The 21,279-nt window shown below is 32.6% G+C and overlaps 1 protein-coding gene across 22 annotated transcripts in view; it reads left to right on the top strand.

Moving 5' to 3' along the window:
• Positions 1 to 21,279, top strand: part of LOC149774110 (E3 ubiquitin-protein ligase TRIM45-like) — a 58,351-nt gene that overhangs the window by 31,404 nt on the left and 5,668 nt on the right. For 13 of the 22 annotated variants that reach the window (XM_089945741.1, XM_089945742.1, XM_089945733.1 and 10 more), the window contains 6 exons: positions 3,956 to 3,979; positions 7,548 to 7,571; positions 9,880 to 9,903; positions 11,361 to 11,384; positions 12,268 to 12,291; positions 15,674 to 15,691. In XM_089945741.1, the coding sequence (XP_089801867.1) occupies positions 3,956 to 3,979; positions 7,548 to 7,571; positions 9,880 to 9,903; positions 11,361 to 11,384; positions 12,268 to 12,291; positions 15,674 to 15,691 (138 nt within the window). Of the gene's footprint in view, positions 1 to 3,955; positions 3,980 to 7,547; positions 7,572 to 9,879; positions 11,385 to 12,267; positions 12,292 to 15,673; positions 15,692 to 21,279 lie in introns of all 22 variants that reach the window. The other 9 variants (XM_089945746.1, XM_089945743.1, XM_089945739.1 and 6 more) reach the window with 3 other exon arrangements.

Here is a 21,279-nt window from a genome sequence, read left to right as displayed (position 1 = left end):
ATGTTGACCATATAAATTTTTGAAATGCAGTTCAGATTCTTAATTCATAGGGCTATCTTTAACATTTAAAACAATAAAACACACATTACAAATGTTATATAGGTATATTTTCTTGTATCTTCCACACATGAAGAATTTTAGCATTGCTTTTAAGACTCCTTTTTTTCTATTTTTTTTATATTCTGATTCTGATCAATGTAATTATTTGCTAACATTTACAAGATTTTGGATGAGAAAAATTTGCACTTTTAATGGATTTTATATTAATGTCTGAATACAAACTTACTCCATGCTAAGAAAAGATATAAAAATATCTTGCATTCATATTTGTTCTATGTTATATCTGTATTAATAAGTGTAGTGTAAACACATTTAGTAAATTAAAAAATACAGAAACAATGTGACAAATGTAGACTTGCATAAAAAATAATATAAAAATCGCAATTGTTATTAATAGTGGTGTATGCTGGTGTGACATTACCTTAATACAGTTTGTCTCAGATTGCTTGGATAAGGACAACACGTTACAGTCCTTTGATAATTATATTTCAGCCAAGCGTTGAATATCTGATTAATTTCAACTTTGAAAATAGGCAAAATAGCTTTGAATCTGATATGGAATTTCACACAGTTCACTAGATGGAAGGCTGGACTTTCTATTTAACCCAAACCCTATTTGAAGATGAAGTGCAGTAGTAAACGTGTTTGATAATTGGATACTTACAATTGGCCCAAATTAAATTAGACTTGTTGATAAGTCAGTGTACCGGACTACATATGTTATGCACCCATATTCTTCACCAGAGCAAGTACCATGTTCTTCACATTATATGGAATTGAAATGAACAATATTGATCTTAATTTAATTTTCAGGCCGATCTTTGTAAATGCTAACTTTAGTTGGGCACGCATTCAAACATTTAGGGCGTACCATGTGTAATTGGTTATAAGATGAAACCGATCGCGACCCAGATACGTCGCCACAAAATGTGCCAGTATATCTGGATTTATATGACATGTTATGAGTAATCAATACAGCAAACAACATAGACCCTAATTTGTCAGCACATTGTGCAACAAAAGAGTCTGTTTTGCTTGCTGTAGCACTATACTTGTAAGTGGGTTTATTAGTTTTAAACAGTGGATCAAAATTCTTTCGGCCGATATTCTGTATGCAAGTTCAGTCTATGTTTCCACGTTGCCCACACAGACCGGAGATATATAAACATTTCCATTGGCATATGCATGCAGATATTCTTAAGAACACAGAACAAAACTGTTTTAAATAATAACATGTTTAATAGTATGAACATTATATATTAAAATGATACGTGTAAAAGATATAACAGGGTGTACATATTATAATACTACATTCGCGTTTGATATAAATTAGATGATTTATGTTATACACTACACAATATTCATGCATAACTGTAATCATGGTGTGTGTAATATACAGTACTACATCAATGTTTAATGTTAATCAGAATGAAATAACAAGTTGAATATACGGTTCATCGGGATAGATACCAAATCTAAATCAAGTTTGGTGAGCAAAACTAGTCGTTTTTATATACAAGAGCATTTGAAATAATTTGCAAAATGTCAAGTGGCGATCAATTGCTTAGACGACGTAATAAACATCAATCTCATTCAGTTTCACATAGTTATTTACTTTTTTATTTACAATGTAAAAATTTGAAAATAATATTTTGCAACTAAAATCAAATTCTTCTAACACCATATTAACATATCAATTACATTTATTTTATTATTTCATGCAGAAAGATATAATGAAGAAATAGCAAGTAAAATATCTCCCCTTTTAGCCAAAAGTACAAGATTATGCATCTTATATATTTGCTTAGTGATTGCTTGATCTGTACATTTATCACAAACTGTTGCACGAATGTAGCACACCATTTTACTACACACTACAAACTACAAAACTTGCAGTTCATTTCTAGTGCAGGTTTTCTTATTTAGGATCATATATTAGTATCACAGTGTCAGATCACACCATCAGCGATAATACTTTAGTTGAGAATACAGTGAGATATTATTTTGTTTGTGCCACATAACACCAGGTAAATGATTTACTACACCTTGAAATTTGATGCAAGCAAAAGGAAGATGTTAATTGATATAAAAAGTGTGAATCAATACTCGAATGTACAGTTTATATTTCAAGTTCCCTTACTGCTACTAAAGTAACGATCAGTGTATCGGCATTACCATATAAATATCAAAGCTTATATATATATATATATATATATATATATATATATATATATATATATATATATATATATATATATATATATATATATATCTTTGGAAAGCCAATAACTTCTTAACTATTCATGTATTTGCCAATAATCTGGCGATACTGTTTTCAGTAAGAACGTGCAAACTGGCACTTTTATCGGCTATTGAATTATTCCTTTGTGTGAAGACCAGGGTTATTATTATATAGCATTGAACTCTAAGATGTCCATCACGTCCCCTTGTATACTATCCGGTCCATTGCATTACAAACCTTTGACAGTTTACTTTATATGTTGCTGTTTTTTCTTCTCAACATGTGTTTCATGACTAGGTTTCCTTTACACTGGTATTGAGGAGGACAAGAACAATACATAAAAAAATGCAAACTGTGGAAAGTGCAGATTTCATTACGGGCTTTTCTGCCATTATATATGCCGAATGTATCAGCTGCACATTGTCAATTGTACGAGATGATTGACGTGTTGAAATTATATTTATGTGATTAATGACATACTATATTTGTATTTGCCAATATGCGCAAGTTCATCTATCAATTTTGTTTAAATTAAATAAGCAAAGTTAACTTTAGGGTTTCTAATATCACACGTATATAATCATTTCAAGAAGAAAGAGATGAAACAGAAAAAGAGCGTAGCAATATGTAAAAATGTCAAAATGTAAACATTATGTATTGTATCAAGTTATTATTTGATTCCTAAAGCGGGTACATGTATTAATAGTAATTAGTCTTCAAATTTACTACATCTTTGAACATGTAATGTTATCGGTTCACCTATGTAGTATTATTTTGTATGCTTAAGATAAAATGTCCGTAACACCATTTCAAGTCACATTAGGTTGACTTAAACATTTACTTCTGTTGTCACCTATAGCACATAAATTGAAGTTATCAAATATATAATGGAAAATATCGTTCAATCATATGAGATCGTCTCAAAGTACGTAATATTCTTTTTCGTTTTACAGCCCAACATGTATGACAAAGCAATTAGTCCTTACATTATTTAGTTCATCTGCTTTCCATTGCTCTGCATGTATCAAGTGTATCTGAAAAAGGAACAAATCTCCCCTAGTTGTAGAATCGAGATACTACTTTCAATAAATACGTACAAACTGAGACTTTTTCGGTTATTAAATTATACATGTGTGTGAAGACCAGCGTTATTATAGCATTGTATTATATGCTGTATATCCGGCCCATTACACTACAAAACTTTGATAGCTGTTGATGTGGCTTTCATTCACCGGATGTATTAAATGACTAGGTTGGCTATACATAGGTACTGAGGACGAAAGGAATTAAACATTAACACAGAATAAAAGGTGGAAAGTGCAGAATTGATGATGTGCTTGTCTGCTATTTTATTCTCTGTATTAATTAACAGCATATTATACACGTTTTGAAATCTTAAATCTGCGCTATAACTGTGTAATATTATGATTTGCTCAGTATAGAAGAGATAGGAATGTCGAGATGTTGCAATTTTAATACTACACAAACTTTATAGAAAAATTCGATTAAACGAAACCTATTATGGACTAATCGGATTAAGTAGTGACATTTGTATTTGCCAATATGAGTATGATTTTCTATATCGGCTGTTGAGAGCAAATAAGCAAAGTTTACTTCACGGTTTCTAATATCACAGTGACATAATCATTTCAGAAGGAAAGAGAGAAAAAAGAAAAGGTAGGTAGCAATTTGCATAGTTTTCAGCCAATAATTACACATTGTGTACTGCATCAAGTTATAATCTGATTGCTAAAACACGTACATTGTTTAAAGTAATTATTGTTCAAATTTACTTCATCTCAGATGTACACTTTTGTTTTAATTTATAGCTAAATGGCAGTTTTATCAATTCAGGTCATATTAGGTTGACTTAATCATTTACATTAGCCCACAGTGAGACATATATCTTAATATTTTGGTCAAGGTAAAGAAATAATATTCTGATCGAATTGGGCTACACGGTACATAAATGTCCGACATATCATGATGTATTTTATGACTCGAAACCCTACTTCATTTCCCAAAGGATTAGTGTGAATATGTATAAAAAATAAAATCAGTTTCATTATTAGAACGGCATAAAAACTACCCGTTCCTCAATTCATTAAAGATTTTTTCCGCATTGAAAACAGGTATTTCGCCGCATGAGTGCACACATACACAGACACACACACATACAATTTATATAAATTTATGGCGGTCTGTGCATGTATGTAAAACATTCATTATCTAGTTCATATGTTGTCCTCTAATCTGCTTTTTTCATTTACATCTGAAAACAGAGCAACTTTTTCTTACTGGTAAAATAGCGATACCTTTAGGTAAATAACTACAATCTAACACTTGCCTCGACTATTGAATTATACATTTAAGTGAAGACCAAACTGATTCTGATTTAGCATCAGACCCTCAGTTGTCAATCTCGTCAACTTGTATATTACTCGGTCCATAACTTTACAAACCTTTGATATATATTGATAAGGTGTATGTTCTCCAGATTAATAACATGACTGGGCTCCTTTGACAATTGAGGACAGTGGTACAGATTTAATTACATAATATGCAATTGTGATTGCTTTAGTAATCAGCAGCACATTGTACAGTTATAGGAGATGATACTAGTATTGATGCTATGTTTATCTGGTTGCTTGCCTGAATCTCTGCGTCTAAGAATGCAATAATCTCTAAGAAGTATAATGCTGTATGCTGGAGAACTTTGCAGTTCGTTTGTTAAAAGCTTGATCGTCTACATTCATAACGCAATAAATTAATGTGGAATAACACCCACATAAAACATTCCTCGGTGATTTGTCATAGAGGCGCCATTTGTGATGCAGACCCTCACCATGCTCGTCAGGTAATTTACCAACGCCCGTATCGGTCATATTTTCACCAGTATATTCTAGAGATGTAATTACGTGTCGGTGATGGTATATGCTTGTCATCTGAAGTGTTCATGTTACCAATCAACGGTTCGTCGAGGAAATATTCATTGAGTTTCACAACATTTACAGTTTAAGTAACAATAACATGTTGACTCGATTGACAACAACTGGACACACTCAATACTATATCAAATCGGGCAATCAGTTATGATTATTGTTGCCGCGAAATGAGTTGGTTCTAACTATTCTCAAGCCTCCTCTTGTTGGTCTGGCAATCGTATCTACCTTTCATTGAGATTACGACCAGTTAGCCCTGTTAGAAATAGTGACCGATGTCTCCTTCATGATTTTAACTACCAATATATACGCAGTCATATGCGCTATTTATATAGACATTCTAGTAAATGATACTTATGCATCGAAATAGACCGCGAAAGTATATATCGAGGGAGATATATGCAAATGCACTTTAAACCGAAGTATGCCGAATAACCACCATTGCGTAATGTGGCAGCTACTGAACTACGATTATTTTTGTTTTGTTGTCATTCATTAATCCAAAGTAGGTTCAAGCGGTTGAACTGTCGGTTGAGAATCCCGTATAAAAAGCAATCTCCGTGTCGGTTAGTAGATGTATGATGCAAAATGCCCTTGATACAGTTACATCGGGTGTTCATGATGAAACACAGGAAACATCTCAGTGTTCGTGCCCCTAAGTTGTTTATATATGCATATTAATACCATGTGTTGCCTCATTAATCTCGCATCAAGATCCATGAAGGAAATTATCTTTGATTGTTCTCAAGTCTATCACAAGTGATTATTTATTCAGGTAAAACCATCTAGTACCATCGGGAGCACTTATATTAGCAAGTTTCTCTCAGTTGAATAAAGTTGATTAGGAACACACTCGATTGCCGTTGATGCGATCGATCAATGGATTGTATTAAGTTGCAGTATCTCAGCTAAACGTTATATTCCTCGCGCGTGTTCATCAGCTGTCTTCTGGGATCAAGACGATGGCTTTTCGTGGCTCTTCCAAGAGTTAAGTTGCATGCGATGTCGGATATATTGTGTGTTATTGATCTCTGATCAATTACTATACAAAAAGGATTTCACAATGCGTCGGCACAAGCCGCATTAGCGGTTTCCGCAGTGATCACTCTGCTTGCGTTTCTAATACGTCTCCAGTGGATGTCGTCCTTCGTTTCTGCAGTTATTACTTGATTAACAACCTTAGCTCGTTCATATGAAGTCATCAGTATACACTAAAAGAGGTCAAAATGTCTTTCTTGTCAGCAGATTGTATTTACATGCCTTTGAAGGTATAACAATGCGTTTGGATGATAACCTGCCCGATGTTGTTAACTTCACGTATGTCGCTGTCGACCGCCGGTGTCATTCCGAAATCAACCGAGACAATTTTGGATGATAAGCGAGTTTATCCGGACGAATAAAGTCATACGCTCCGAGGTTAGGAAATCTTAAAGTGAGTAGCTGAGTTTGGAGAATTGGGTTTAAATTATATGTGGATCCAGTCGCACTAGCTGTTGTGACCCGGACATATCTTTGAAGAATACTCCGTGCTGTAGGTATTGGTAATACGGGCGGCCCTGGGGGTGTTCATCAAAACCGACAGTATTTCGGATATAGATCGTCGACTAGATCCAAAAAGAACCGTACCAGATACTCCACAGGACGCAGTGGAAACAATAGTTGTTAGGAAGAAAAGTAAAGGTTATATTACAAAATAACGAAGTTAAAGAAAATTAGAAACATAACCAACAGTATATGTAAAATGCAACGAACAATTTATTTCCCTACGAACACAAAGTGAAAATTCAAAAAACACGTGGAGTATTACGAATTAAATTCCATATAATCATCAATGTCCTATCAATTCGCCAAAATTATAGAATGTTCTACTTAAATTACAAAAGTGTTTACTGTGCTGATTGTGCTGCTGAACCTAAATTATTGAATCAGTGATATACCAATAGACTTTAAAATTTTGAAATACCAATGGTTTCAATGTGATGCTCAATGTACCACAATGATACGATCAAGTATACTTCGAAAGAGTTCTCAATATCAGAAAATAAAATTTAGTGAATGAGCACATTGCGATTTCAATCGATAATATAAGTGAATGATTTCTCCCAATGTGTATATGATCATATCTCAAAATGATTCTTCAGACTGATATTACAATATGGATCAAGATTGTTTACAAAACCTCTTTTGTATATGGACTGTCACCAGACCTATGATGCAGCGTCATGTTTAGGGACACTTATCATTTCCATTGGAAACAAAGTTTACTACACGTTCTTCACATCACATTTATTATATTCATTCAGGAGGAAAAGCTACAGAAAGAAAAAGTAAGTGTTAATGTGTATACTTTCAGTCAAAGGTAAACAGCTCACATTCAAAAAGTAAAAAATCCACGCAATTCATTGTAACATTCATGTATTAGTAGCAATGCGTCTAATTTAAAATTAATTTAACTCACCTATTGTCTCTAACTCTAAAGTTAACAGGTAATTAATCGTGCAGTTTTTCCTTCATTCAAATATCACTAACACTGCTTCACATCGTATTAGGTTAATCGAAGTGTTTATTTCAGTGCATAATGAGGTAATAATCTGTTTGAGTCTAATAACACCTGATGAATTTTGTACCACATTTCGAAATTTGATACAACGAAAGGAAGACGTAAATTAGTATTACAATTGCAAAATAATAGCCCAAGGTGCCTATCATATTTAGAATTTCCTTACGATTACCTGATTATTAAATTAACAATCAGCGTGTGGGCAGTATTGACTGGAAACGTACATATCGACGAATCCAAAGGCTACGAAGCCAATTGCTTTGCTGTGAGTATTCTCACAGTCCTTCGTTTGCAAATCAGTGATTACTTTAACTCGCTGGTCTTTTAAATTAGTGGAAACACACTATTAGTATGTTTTATGTTGGTCCCGTAACCCAAAGTTAGTTAGTAAGTTAGCATATATGTTATAAGTTTTAACTGGATATTCTTACTGTAACAATAAATATTTACAAATATCGCATCGCTTGTGTGGGAACAAGATTATCGCTCTGTCTGTCTCTGTCTGTCTCGCGCTTTCTTTATATATATGCTCGTATCTGCTTATATTTCTGTATATTATGTGCTCATGTTTTATCCATGAGTGCAGGTTGTGCATAACTGACTTTTGTCAGAGCCTCCAAAATTGAAAACGTGCCCCCTTTTCATTTTTCATTGAACGTATTGCTAACATGTACAACAAACACACTGATTCCATTATTAGCTTTGTAAACAAAAAACAAGCGTTTTCACTTATTATAGTATTCTACCAGCCTCGTAAGCACGTGATTCGCTGTCTCGTGTCGATAAACACTGAAATCCCTGGTCTGTACTTAAATAATAAGCTTCGTATTGTGAGTCATTTTGTCATCAGGAATATACACATAATACATCAAAATAAAAATGTATTCTATACTTTAAATTCTAGCATTTAAACTTAAGTTTATGAAATGTACAATGAATAAAAATGAATTTAAAATCCGATGGATGCATCTCAAAATAATATTTTATTTGTTATTCCTCCCACCGGAAGACTGGATATCTTGCTGTAAAATAAATATAGGTCCAGTCGCTATATCGACCATCAATCTTTTTACATTTCTTCGCATTTATTTCGTTAGATACAAATTATGCAATGTGCTAATTGGAGTGATTTAACCCCAAAATGCAATTATAATAATCAACATGTATGTAATGCCGACGGATGATAAAAAATTATTTTGATTAACAAGACAAGTTTACATCTTCATACATTACAAATGTAGCCAATTAATGGAAAGCAGAAATTTTTATAATTGGTCTCATGGTTTTCTTAAATGATATCTTGTTCGCAATTATCATGTATATGCATGAAATATGCATTCATGGGCATAATGTAATAAAATGCACGAAATTTTACAACCTCATGTTTTCAACAATTTATTTTGCAAATATTATAAAACATTATTAATTCGAGGTTTTTTCTTCTTATCTTTTCTTTGTTAAATCATATGTTTAGAAGGGATTATTGCAGGCAAGACAGTTTGCTTGGCATCGCTTGTCACATAAAAGCCACATGACTGTATGAGTCTAAAACCAAACACTAAAAATAGATGAACCAGATTGACAGCTGATAGAAACTCCCCTTGATGAAATCAAATATACTAAACAGTGCAAACTAAACTATTCATAAACTATTTTTATATTACAGTATCAAAAATTACAAACGTAAATCTTCGCATTCGGTTTGTGTTTGACAATGAGCCTTCCATCAAAGACCTCACGTGGCTCAAATGACTGGTCTCCACTCAGTCTAGCCAGCTTGTCCCTAATAAAATGAACGCGGATTCACAACCGAAGAGTCTTTATCAGTTTCTCTAAACACAACGTTATTTCTGAGCTTAAATACGTGTTTCTCAAATTCGATAATTACGACTGTGCGCATTTAAACATACGACGCCAGAAAATATTATTCCTCTCTGTCAACGTCCATGAGACCAACATACTAAACTTCCATTTGCGAATATATGCCTGCGTATGCACTCTCTCTCTTGCTTGAGAGCAAAGAAGTGGAATTTATTTCACCTTGTCTAATGTCAGATTTGTTCTATTTTTTTCAGGACGAAAAAGAGAAAAAACAAAGCGTTAAGTATTGATATCACTATTTTTAGTAAGAATACATCATGAATAGTCCAATGTTATTTTATGATTGCTATGACACATATATTTTTTATAAATAATTATTTGCCGAATTCACCTCATTTTTCACCAACTAAATAGTTTTAAACCCTGTTCTAGCTTATGACAAACAAACACTGATATATATATATTTGTGGATTACGATTCAAACAAGAGTATTTCAATGATAAAGATGATTTTCTGGCTGTAATGATCTTTTATATTCTTCAGCGACAACAATATTGTCCAGTTACCTGTTGCAGTGAATATACCATTGATGCCAACGTGGTGCCATTTTCCTTTAGTTCCAACAAGGCATCATAAGAAGTCTTCTTGTGGAAATCTCATATTAATATGACTTTACATTTTGGAGAAGCAGTGCTTTGTATATTTATTTGCATTGTGTACTTTAACTATTTCCGTGATTGAATGTAGAATATTACACTATGTCTACCTGATTTTGTCATGTTTATATGTGATAAAATGTTCACTCAACCTAAGTTCCAGGCATGAAACTGTTTACAAATTATTGAAATTTTCCATAAGGAATAATCGGTTTTCAATTTCTTTTGTGTTTTAGGTCAGGGGAAAATTTGTATATTAACAGAGGTTCTATAAACAGTCTTCTTCCCTGTTCTGAGCTCAGTACAAACAATCATTTTAAGCTGTGTTTCAATATAATTGTATAGGATTAATTTATATAAATTTATTCATTGGAATTACAAAGTGCTAATTAATATTTTGAACTAAATCGCTAATTTCATGTGTGTATATCCAGGAGCGCATGAACTGGGTCGGAACACCAACATGTCGTTGTTTGCTTCATCTTTGCGTTACTGGCTCTTGTTAGAACAAAAAGTAACATTTACTTAGTTCTCCTATGGGGATACTGCTTTAAGCACCGACAAGTTTATAGACTAAATAATTATATATTTGTTTCACGACCGGCTTATTATGATATAGCGTTGTCTGCCAAGCTGTCCATTGTGTTCTTTCCTTTGTGTTGTCTTACTGACTCTCCTGCCAATGTCATTGCATGCTTGTGTCATTTATCGGTCCAGGTGACAACTGACCGTTGGTTGGCTTGATTACATGATATGCACATTTTGACGGCGATATGGGCGAAGCAAAAGCAAAACAAAAGCTTTACAAATGCAAAATTGATAATGGGGATGTCTGCTGGTTTTATTGTCTGTACTAATCATCTGCGACAAGGTAGAAAATTTGAAATTTAGAGACCTAAATGCGAGACAACCACTGTGGTAGAGTAGTTCAAACGACAACTATTGTGGACCACCCAGGTAAAGACATGTGCTCTATTTTCCATTGCGAATTGCGCATGCGTATCTTCCCTTTCTGTTGAGAGCAAATACATGATGTTTTCTTCACCATTTTTATTATCTCACTGATTATATTCTTTCAGGAAGAAAGGGCGAAAAACGTCAGAGTAAGAATCGATATTTCTGCTTTCAGCAATTATGTGTAACTTTGGCTTATTACATGCTATCATCTACTCTATCGTGTACTTAAAAATAATTATTTGTAAAAGTTACCTCATCGGTAAACACGAAAATGTAATCTCTCTTTCATACTTTTTATATATATTTAGGCTTAACTATTAATACCACCATTTCATGTCACATTGATTATCTTAATGATTTAGTTTAGCCCGTTAATAAATTATCTCATGTTTGAATCAATAAAACTACATTGTATAATGTTGATGTCTACTACAAAGCAATAAGTAATTTAGAAAGAAAACTAAAGAAAAGTAGTTTGTGCAGATTATATTTCTATATTCCCCACCATTACTAAACGAAGAATCAGCCTGTAAGCAGTTTCGTCTGGAAAGGTCTATATATCAAGGCCTCATCAAGGATGCAAAGCCTTTTTCATGTTGTCCTCCCCATAGTCAGATCTCTTACTAATGAAGGAATTGTTTCAAACCCTTGTCTATTACCTCTATGTTCATATATCGTATATTTATCGCTTTCATCAGAAGGAGACATGACATGTTATAGTTGCAGAACAACGATGCTTGTTTGAATTAATTCGTGCAAACATTTATTTATGTTGTTTAATCGTTTATACATTTGTTTTAAGACGAGTTTCTTATGAAATGATATTGTCCATGAAAACTGCACATCTTCTTTACATGTGAACTATGACATTACAAGATAAGTTAATTTGTTTTTTGTATTTTTTTGTCTGATATATATATATATATATATATATATATATATATATATATATATATATATATATATTGACTTGCAAGTAAGCCTGGTTTGTTTCACGGATTTTGATATCGGTTTTTTATATTCTTTCAGGAAAAACAACAAATAGCTGAATATGTAAGTATTGGTATATATTGTGTCAGTCATTAAGAAGTATTGATATATATATATATATATATATATATATATATATATATATATATATATATATATATATATATATATATATATATTGTGTCAGTCATTAAGAAGTATTGATATACCTCGCGTCAGTCATTAAGAAGTATTGATATATCTCGTGTCAGTCATTAACACCAAGTCATATATAGTCCTTTAGGCCTGCTAAACTTTATTCAAGGTTATAGGAAAGCAACATTTTTAATTGTTTTAATAGTTTAAGCTGGAAAGATTACTTTCAGTCATGCAACAGATAAAATCAAAACGATCCTATTGTACGTGCATAGATATGCCTGTTGTATCTAATTATGTTAACAAACTCATGACAAGTGTGTTTTTGGATAAATTAGATAAATACTGAAATAGGTCTTGGTAGCATCTGTTAAATTTAGTGCTGCCACATTACAACCTTATTAAAATCTTAGTTATTTTACTTTCCTTTGTTATTTATTGTATACATATTAAATGGCAGAATTACACAGATTATGTTCGGTACTTTAGTAAATAAGGCATATTCATGTTATTTACGGAATACAAAACATTTGAAATTGAGGTGTTGAAGGACGCTACGAATACCATATCCCATGCTATATTCCATATCCATTATAGTATTCGTTATTTATATATCTTTAAGGTTTTCCTACACTCATTTTGAAGAAAAAAGACCATTCTATGAGATATGCTATCTGCACCTTCTATGTAGATTTATAACATGGAATACACTTCAAACATATGCATCCATAATTTGTTTTAGGCAGTTCATTCCACTGTGTCAAAGGTCAGAAAACCAAAGCAAAAGCAGTCTACACGTTGCCATATACTCAGAGGTCGTAACCCAGTGCCCAGTGAATATAATATCTATCTGACAAAATTGTATCTCTTTTCCCTATAGGTATCATACGCATGGGCAGTATATACACTTTGGTGAATATATTGCCAGTAGGAGCAAAGGTGGTTACAGAGAGATAGGCTGAACAATCATACCGAAATAAAATCAAATGTACTAATTTATCATGGGTATCAGATTTATCAAGCCTCTACTAGTTTTTAGAGTGATAAGTCATGCCAGTTGGCACTGACTTGTTTTACAAGAAAGGAACCAATCCCATATTAAATGTATCCGGTACTAAAATGGACACATGCAGCAGCATACAAATAAAATTAAATGTGACACCCACACTATATATCTGGTCCACTTGTTCCCATTTTGTGTCTCAGTACGCAGTACTGGTGAACAGTCTTTAAACAACTAAAATTACCCATAAATGAATATGTTTAGCAAAACATAATATAGTTTACAATTTATCATAATGGAGATACCTATGTGATGAATGTGCTTTGTATCCATTTAGAAGATGCTAAAAAAAAATAGTTTTACTATAGAAGTTTCTTGTGTAGGGTTTACGCAAAGAAACCTATAATGGAGATATGTTTTAATATTCTAGAAAATCAAAATAAAATACACATTTCCGTTTTGAAGCAACAGTTACATAATAAATGTTATCCTTAATTATACCGAACGTTTTATATGCCCATTATATATGAGAGTTTATAATTAACTACATTCCTATTAGTACCAAGTACCAAATTAAATTACCTAGCCGACATGATGTACAAATACAATCTATGAAAATAATGATTGAGTTTAGGCATAAAGGAAACGTATTCAACAAAGTTCTAAGTCGTGCTTAGCCTCTCAGTTAACGTTACAGCAGAACCATATATAGGCAAATGATTATAAAATAAAGCTTGTTTATCGTATGTAAATCAGACATATCATGATCATAACAAGGCCTTAGAAGAACACAAATCAAAGGAACACATTCAGTTCATTGAAAAGTACAATTTGTTAGGTGTGGTGGATCTTTTTTGGAACGTGTCAGACGGAAAGAATGTTCACATTTTGGAACAGCTGTTTGTTATTGGAATGTGTCGGCGTAATACAAAAGTATATGTGCATGTTTTGAGTGTGCTGTTTTTATTTGAATATGTCAGATGGATCAAATCTATATCTAAATTTTGGATGTAATCCTTCTCATTGGAATGTGTCGATCGGAAAAACCGCTGTCAACATTTTGGGTGTAGTATTTCTTATTGGATTTTGTCAACAATTTGGTTGTGGTGTATCATTATTGGAATCTGTCGGACGAAACAAATTATGCTCACATATTTGGTTTGGGGTTCTTTTTTTTGAATGTATGGGACGGAAACAATATATGTTCATAGTTTGGGTGCGGTGTTTTGTAACGGAATGAGTATTGCGAAAGAAAATCTAATTCCAAGTTGTATGTCTTGTCCATCTTATTGAAAAGGGTCGGGAAGAACAAATTTCTGTCCATATTTTGAGTGCGCTGTTTGTTATTGTAATGTTTCAGGTGTGTTGTTTGTTCTTTGAATGTGTGGTATTGGAACAATCTATATGCAGATTTTAGTGTGGTGTTGTGTTATTGGAATGCGTCGGACAGAAAATGTCTATATCTACATTTTGATCCTTGTTTCTTTTTGATCTGAGTTCGTACACATTTTCGGTGTGATGTTTCTAATTCGAATATGTGGACGGAAAACATCTACTTCCACAGTTTTGGTTGTGCTATATGTTGCTGTAATATGTTGGGTGTGATGTTTCTTATTGCACCATGTTGGAAGGAAAATAAGATTTGTCTACATTTTGGGTATACGGTTTCTTACTAATATTTGTCAAACTGAGACACAAGTTATGATTACATTGTGATTTTTCTGTTCCACATTTCAGCTTGTCGGTCAGACACAAAAATGTATGTCTATATTGTGTGTGTACTGTTTGTTATTGCAATGTGTCTGAGTCTGACGTAAATAAAATATACGTCCACATTTTGGATGTGCTGTTTCCTTTTGGAATCTATCGGAAGGAAATAATAATATGAAAAACATTATTTGATGTGGTGTTACTTATTGCAGTGTGTCGAAAGGAAAAGAAAATATATTCCTGCATCTTAGGTGTAGTCTTTATTCTTTGAGTGTGTTGGACGGCAACAAAAATATCTGTCCATATTCTGCCTGTGATGTTTCTTATTAGAATATGTCGGACGTGAAACATGTGTTCATATGTTTTGTGTAAGGTTTCTTATTGCAATGTGTCGGAAGGAATACATTTATTTTTAATTTCTGTGTGTATTTTTTTTCTAATTGGGATATTGGGAAGATAATGGAAGTTTTGTTTTTCTCCAATTAAAAAGATATTGTCCAGATGTCAAATTTCTTTACAAATGAAATAAGCTTTATTTGCATTAAACGAAGTAAATTTCGCCTTTTATAGTATCATGTTTATTATGTTTTTTTTCAGCGAGAGAGGTACGGATATGTAAGTATTATTATTTTGTAAGTACATGCATTGTCAAATAAATGTAACATTAATATAGACGCTCTGTTAGAACTAATCATAATACAGAAGAATGATCATTTCATTTATAATGTAAATATTTTTCTATTTTAGGATCATATGTCAATAAAAATTTTTGCATCACATTAGGTTATCCTAGTGGTTTTTCTATATTTATAACGAAGTTATCAGTTGTTTGACTTAATGACATAATACGTGTATATAACTTCTACAGCGGGAAAAAGGAGTAAACTATAATAACAAAAATATAAATAATAAGATATAGAGATTGGATTGCAAGTATGTCAATGGCCGCCTGTATATCTAGTGAAGGAAGAACCTGGGAAAAAACAGGAATAACTACCAACCCGGCTGGCAAGTTTTCTTACATACTCATGTTAGCCAGTCTGAGACTCGAACCCACGCGGATAGATATGATATGTAGTGGTTTGTAAAGGTCAGCGCCTTAGAAAAATATGTCACTCACACGGGGTCTCATGTATGTATGTATGTATGTATGTATGTATGTATGTATGTATGTATGTAAGCATCTCTATATTCTCTTTAGCGGAGATAACATTCGGATAACACCATACATGATTATTAAAGATACTAAAATACAGCTGAGAATCGTGTGAAAAGATCAATCAATATATATAGAACATAAAATGTTTTAATACATATAATGATATAATTATATGTTGCATATTGTGGAGCTCAATATCGCTTAGCTTACAACGGCACACATCTTTAAACAATTAAATGATTATGTTGACATTAAAGTTCGTCTTGCTTCATCTGGTATAGACTGATACATGATAACAATGATTATAGAATAGGAAAGAGGATCGTTATACACGTTACAGATCATGTTTGAGATTTCTGCCGTAATCATTATCCAGTCTCCTGTTATGGTTGTTCTAGACATAGTATAGAATTTTATTTGAACAAGCATCGTAGGAAAGTATCAGCAATACTTTATCAGATTGTATCCTTTTGCAAATTATGTCGTATTTAAAACTGATTAAAATAACACAGTTGACCTAAACAACGGCACGGAGCTTACAACTGAAAGCTTCTTGAACACTTAAACACCATAAACTACTTAGAACTTAATATAGATGAGTATTGTCTCGAAGTGTTCGTATGTTGCAGTTTTTGTGATGAGTGTGGTTTACAATTAGCTTATACAAACCAATCCATATACTGTCGGAATAATGATATAGTACTTCAGACTTTTAATTTCGAAACACCTGGTCATTCCCGTCGTTCCACCGATATCAGAACAAAAAGGCTACATTTCTGGTGAAATATCTTGAAAACGTTAGTTCCGTCTATTACAAATGTCCACACGTAATAACTGTTTTATATAGTTTTACATAATATGAGGTAAAAAGCGTAGGGTGAATAAATGTGGTTTTGTATATGGAAAAACAACTCCGAATGTAGAGGTGATAGACAACGCCACACTGATATCGTTGCTAAAAAATCGATTTAGTTGTACAATAGTTTTAAAGACGTGTATTAGCCCATATTCATTAACTTTTAATAACAACTTCAATACAGCCAGTGGCCTACCTATGGACATATTGGCCAATACTCAATGAAATGAATGCATACTTGAACACTGCTGCTGTACATACTCACTGTATACGTAAGAGTCAACTAATATAGTTATTATCGACGATAATGCTGCCGTTTGACTAAATTGCTTCATTTTCTTGGAAAATGTGTTGGCAAAACACACTTTCCCCCATATATCCAGTATATCCTAAAGAAAGATTGTAAATGGATACAAACGATATGTTACGGGCCTCATTTTGGAAATACATGCTTTTAAAATGCTTGCGATAAAACTATGCAAATTCGGCCAAATGAACTCTCCTGATTTACGTCCGGTAGTATCTGTGGGACTACAGCGATACAGTTAAAATAGTTTGAATTTGTAAGTAAACTATTTTACACACTCTACCCAATTATGTTCCGTTCTTTGTGTGTGTGTGTGTGTGTGTGTGTGTGTGTGTGTGATTTAGATTTTTAAAGTAGCTTTAACAATTTTCCAGTGAGATCGCTTTGATGTCTGCAGTGTGGCAGTTTAAAGTGAAGTCAAGCATTTGGGCATCATGCCGCAGGGAAGTATCATCATGCCCCACCCAGTCATGTTATCCTGACACACGGCCGACCAGTCATGACAATAACCTCTTAATGCTGAGCGCCTAGTGAGGCAGCTGTTAGCACCATTTTTTGAAGTATTTGGTATAACTCGGCCGGGGATCGAACCCATGACCTCCCGCACCCGGGGCGGACACTCAAACCACTAGGCCACCGGAGCGATAGAGTATTCAGTTCTTTAAGAAAGGATTAGTTAGCATGGAACATCATTATTTTCATACCTATGGCGATTTTGCTCGTCCGAAGCATACGATTGGTCTGGAAATAAATTATGAATTATCTCTGAAGTACCAGGTAACACCCAGTATTATTGAATATTTTAGAGACTTTTGACACCTATTAATACCGTAGTGGTATAATGAATCACAAATCTTATAACATAATCTTTGATAACTTCTGCTTCAAATTATTATAAAAAATACTAGATGGCGAGCTGCGATATAGAAAGCTACTGTTCAGATTTGATAGCGTTTTTGTCAAATTTATAAACTATTGCCTGCAAGTTAATCCTGATTAGCAATGCAACAATGATTGTTTTAAGCTACTGTATGGTAAACAAGAATCATCATGAATAACCAACGATATAATCGTTCCCAAAGCGAATTTCAATGCAAGTACTATTTACAGTGCAAGGCTCAATTAAAGATGATTAAAATGTACACACCAGTAATCAAAATAAACCGAAATAAGCAGAACATAGAAAAATGGCGCATTTGGCATTAAAATTGAATCGTATGCTAGATAAATTAATAAACAGCATTGTATGGATAATAACTGTACAATCCGGTATAATCATTTAAACATGGCATAAAGGAACTGTTTAATAAAGGATGAAAAACTTTAGCATTATGTATGCAGAACAGTGCCGTTTATAATAATAATAATAATAATAATAATAATAATAATTATTATTATTATTAATATTATTATTAGTATTATTAGCATTAATATTATTATTGCTAGTAGCATTAGTATCAGTAGTAGTTGTGTTTACTCATGTATTTACCTATATATTTAACAAGAATAATGCATTTTAGTCATTAATGACTTGTTGGTTACTTGTTCCGCCACATATTAACCGATTATTAAATTCGATTCGATAGTCACTGACATATAATCAAGTATAATAATGACAATATATACATGTGCTACTAAAAAACCTAGCTTAAAATCTAAACAATAACAAGTTCACAGAAACATTAACCAATTTGTGGATCTTAATGTTTTATAAATTATATTCCTTTACATATAAATGCATATACGCACTTTAAAGATTTAATGAAACAAAACTTCAAAAGGAGAAAATGTACTGACCAATCATTATATCACGATGTATGGAAGATAATTGCCACAGTGTAACAAGGTGCTATGAAACATTTCAACTGCGTAAAGATATATACGTGAATTGAATGTGATATTTTTAAAGACGTCCAATGTGTTTGCTATTTTCTTAGAGAGTTACAAAGTATAGTCTGTACATTACGGTGATGTATCATAACTAGCTAGCTATGGTTGACTAAATAGTAAGGTAGAATAAACAATGCTGACATAGTGAACTTGGAAGAAGATTATATATATATATATATATATATATATATATATATATATATATATATATATATATATATATATATATATATATATGTGTGTGTGTGTGTGTGTGTGTGTGTGTGTAAGAGCAGTAGCTAGAATCATATACCAAACTAAAGACGTGTTTGAGACAAAATGATTATAACAAAACTCGCTACGAAAGGTTTCAGATTTATTTTCATGTTTTCCTTTACAACACAGTTGGAAATTTTAATAAAGAGAAAATTGAAACATCGTATTGACATACAGAAATATTTTGAACCTTAGAAGTGTATCCATTTGCAAGAAAAACATAACTGAATGAAGATATGATATTAACTACTTAAAAAAAACAAGACTATACAATTGTCCACACTGAAAGAGCTATACGGTGTTCTTATAGATTGCTTATTATAACTTCTGCTAAAAAGATATGGAAGCGATTTGGTGTCAAAAGAAAACGTTTTATCAGAGATACATATTATATGTGAATTAATCTTGAAACAGACAACCTAAATATTTCTGTTCTGTAAATAAAACAGAGGTAAAGGTCACAAATGAATAACACCAACGCACATAGCATAATACATTTGACATTGTATGTTGGCACTTGTGATTATGTGTTTTCTACTGAATAGCCCAGATGGTGGAAATGCAATGATCATACGTTTGTCTTTTTCACACGGGATAGGATGCTTGTGGGTATATATGATATATACATTTTCTAGACTTGAGACAATAATTACTGTATTTGGTACTTGAATTTCTGGGTATGAGACAGGCTGCATATTTGTCCCATATTGACTTGACCTCATCCAAACTAATCATTGCTGCTGAGAAAAGAAATATCTATATTCTGTCCTTATCGATAATTCGCAAAACTAAACGTACCTTACGTGTACAGAATTCAGCTTTTCTTCATTCAGTGTAATTTTTTTATCGCTGGTTAATGTGAATATTAAATTTACAGTATTTTATATTATATTATTGTATATATTATAGCTTCGTTTATGGTTAAAGATTTTTAAAAAATGTAATGTGCTTATTGTTTTAAAAAAGCTGTTTGAGTTTGTTGGTCAGAAGTATGTTTATTTTATTACAAAATCTTATTTTCTGGGAAATTCTCAACAACGATTTACATTATTTGTACAGGATAATCCTGACATATAGTTATTTTCTAGCTAGTATATGTTACTTTACATCGCCACTAAGTTGTGAAGAATCAATAATGCTTAACGTTTAATTTGTATACCCCCGTCGCATATATAATATTCGTTAAATCTGAATCGCGCTATATCTTCAACATGTCTAATTGTTAAAATATAGTAGATACAGCCAGAAGCAGCACAAGAAATGTATTTAATAGGAAATGTGTTATACATGAGAAGTCGGATGAAGTACGAGGGTTTTTTGCTTTTATGGATATGCTTGACCAACATAACGAGTGTAGCAGCATAGTTCAGATGGATATAGGGAAATGTGCCATAAAGAATCTTATGAGCAGATACGCTTCCTATTATATCCTTCATATTTCTCCCTGCTTCAGTCTGCAATGTTTGTTCCTAATTTGAGACTAAGTTATTATTTAATGTAAAATAAGTTACGATGATTGTTGCAAATATCTTGAGGTTTCTTGTCCCATGCATAGCAGAGTAATAGTGGCAATTGTTCTAGGTTATTTTTGAGGTAGAGCTTAAATGAATGTGTGCATGAAAGTTTGTATGATTGTATAAAAAAGAAACATTATATACAGTAACATACTTAAGGTTAGATCTCTCACTGTGTGGTACACTATTTACCTGCTGGGCATATGGTAAAACAAAGGCTAT

The sequence above is a fragment of the Sinohyriopsis cumingii genome, unplaced genomic scaffold, assembly GCF_028554795.1.
Source record: "Sinohyriopsis cumingii isolate HCF-2022 unplaced genomic scaffold, ASM2855479v2 utg000426l, whole genome shotgun sequence".
In the NCBI taxonomy this organism is placed as follows: domain Eukaryota; kingdom Metazoa; phylum Mollusca; class Bivalvia; order Unionida; family Unionidae; genus Sinohyriopsis; species Sinohyriopsis cumingii.
This window is presented reverse-complemented; position numbering and strand designations above follow the sequence as displayed.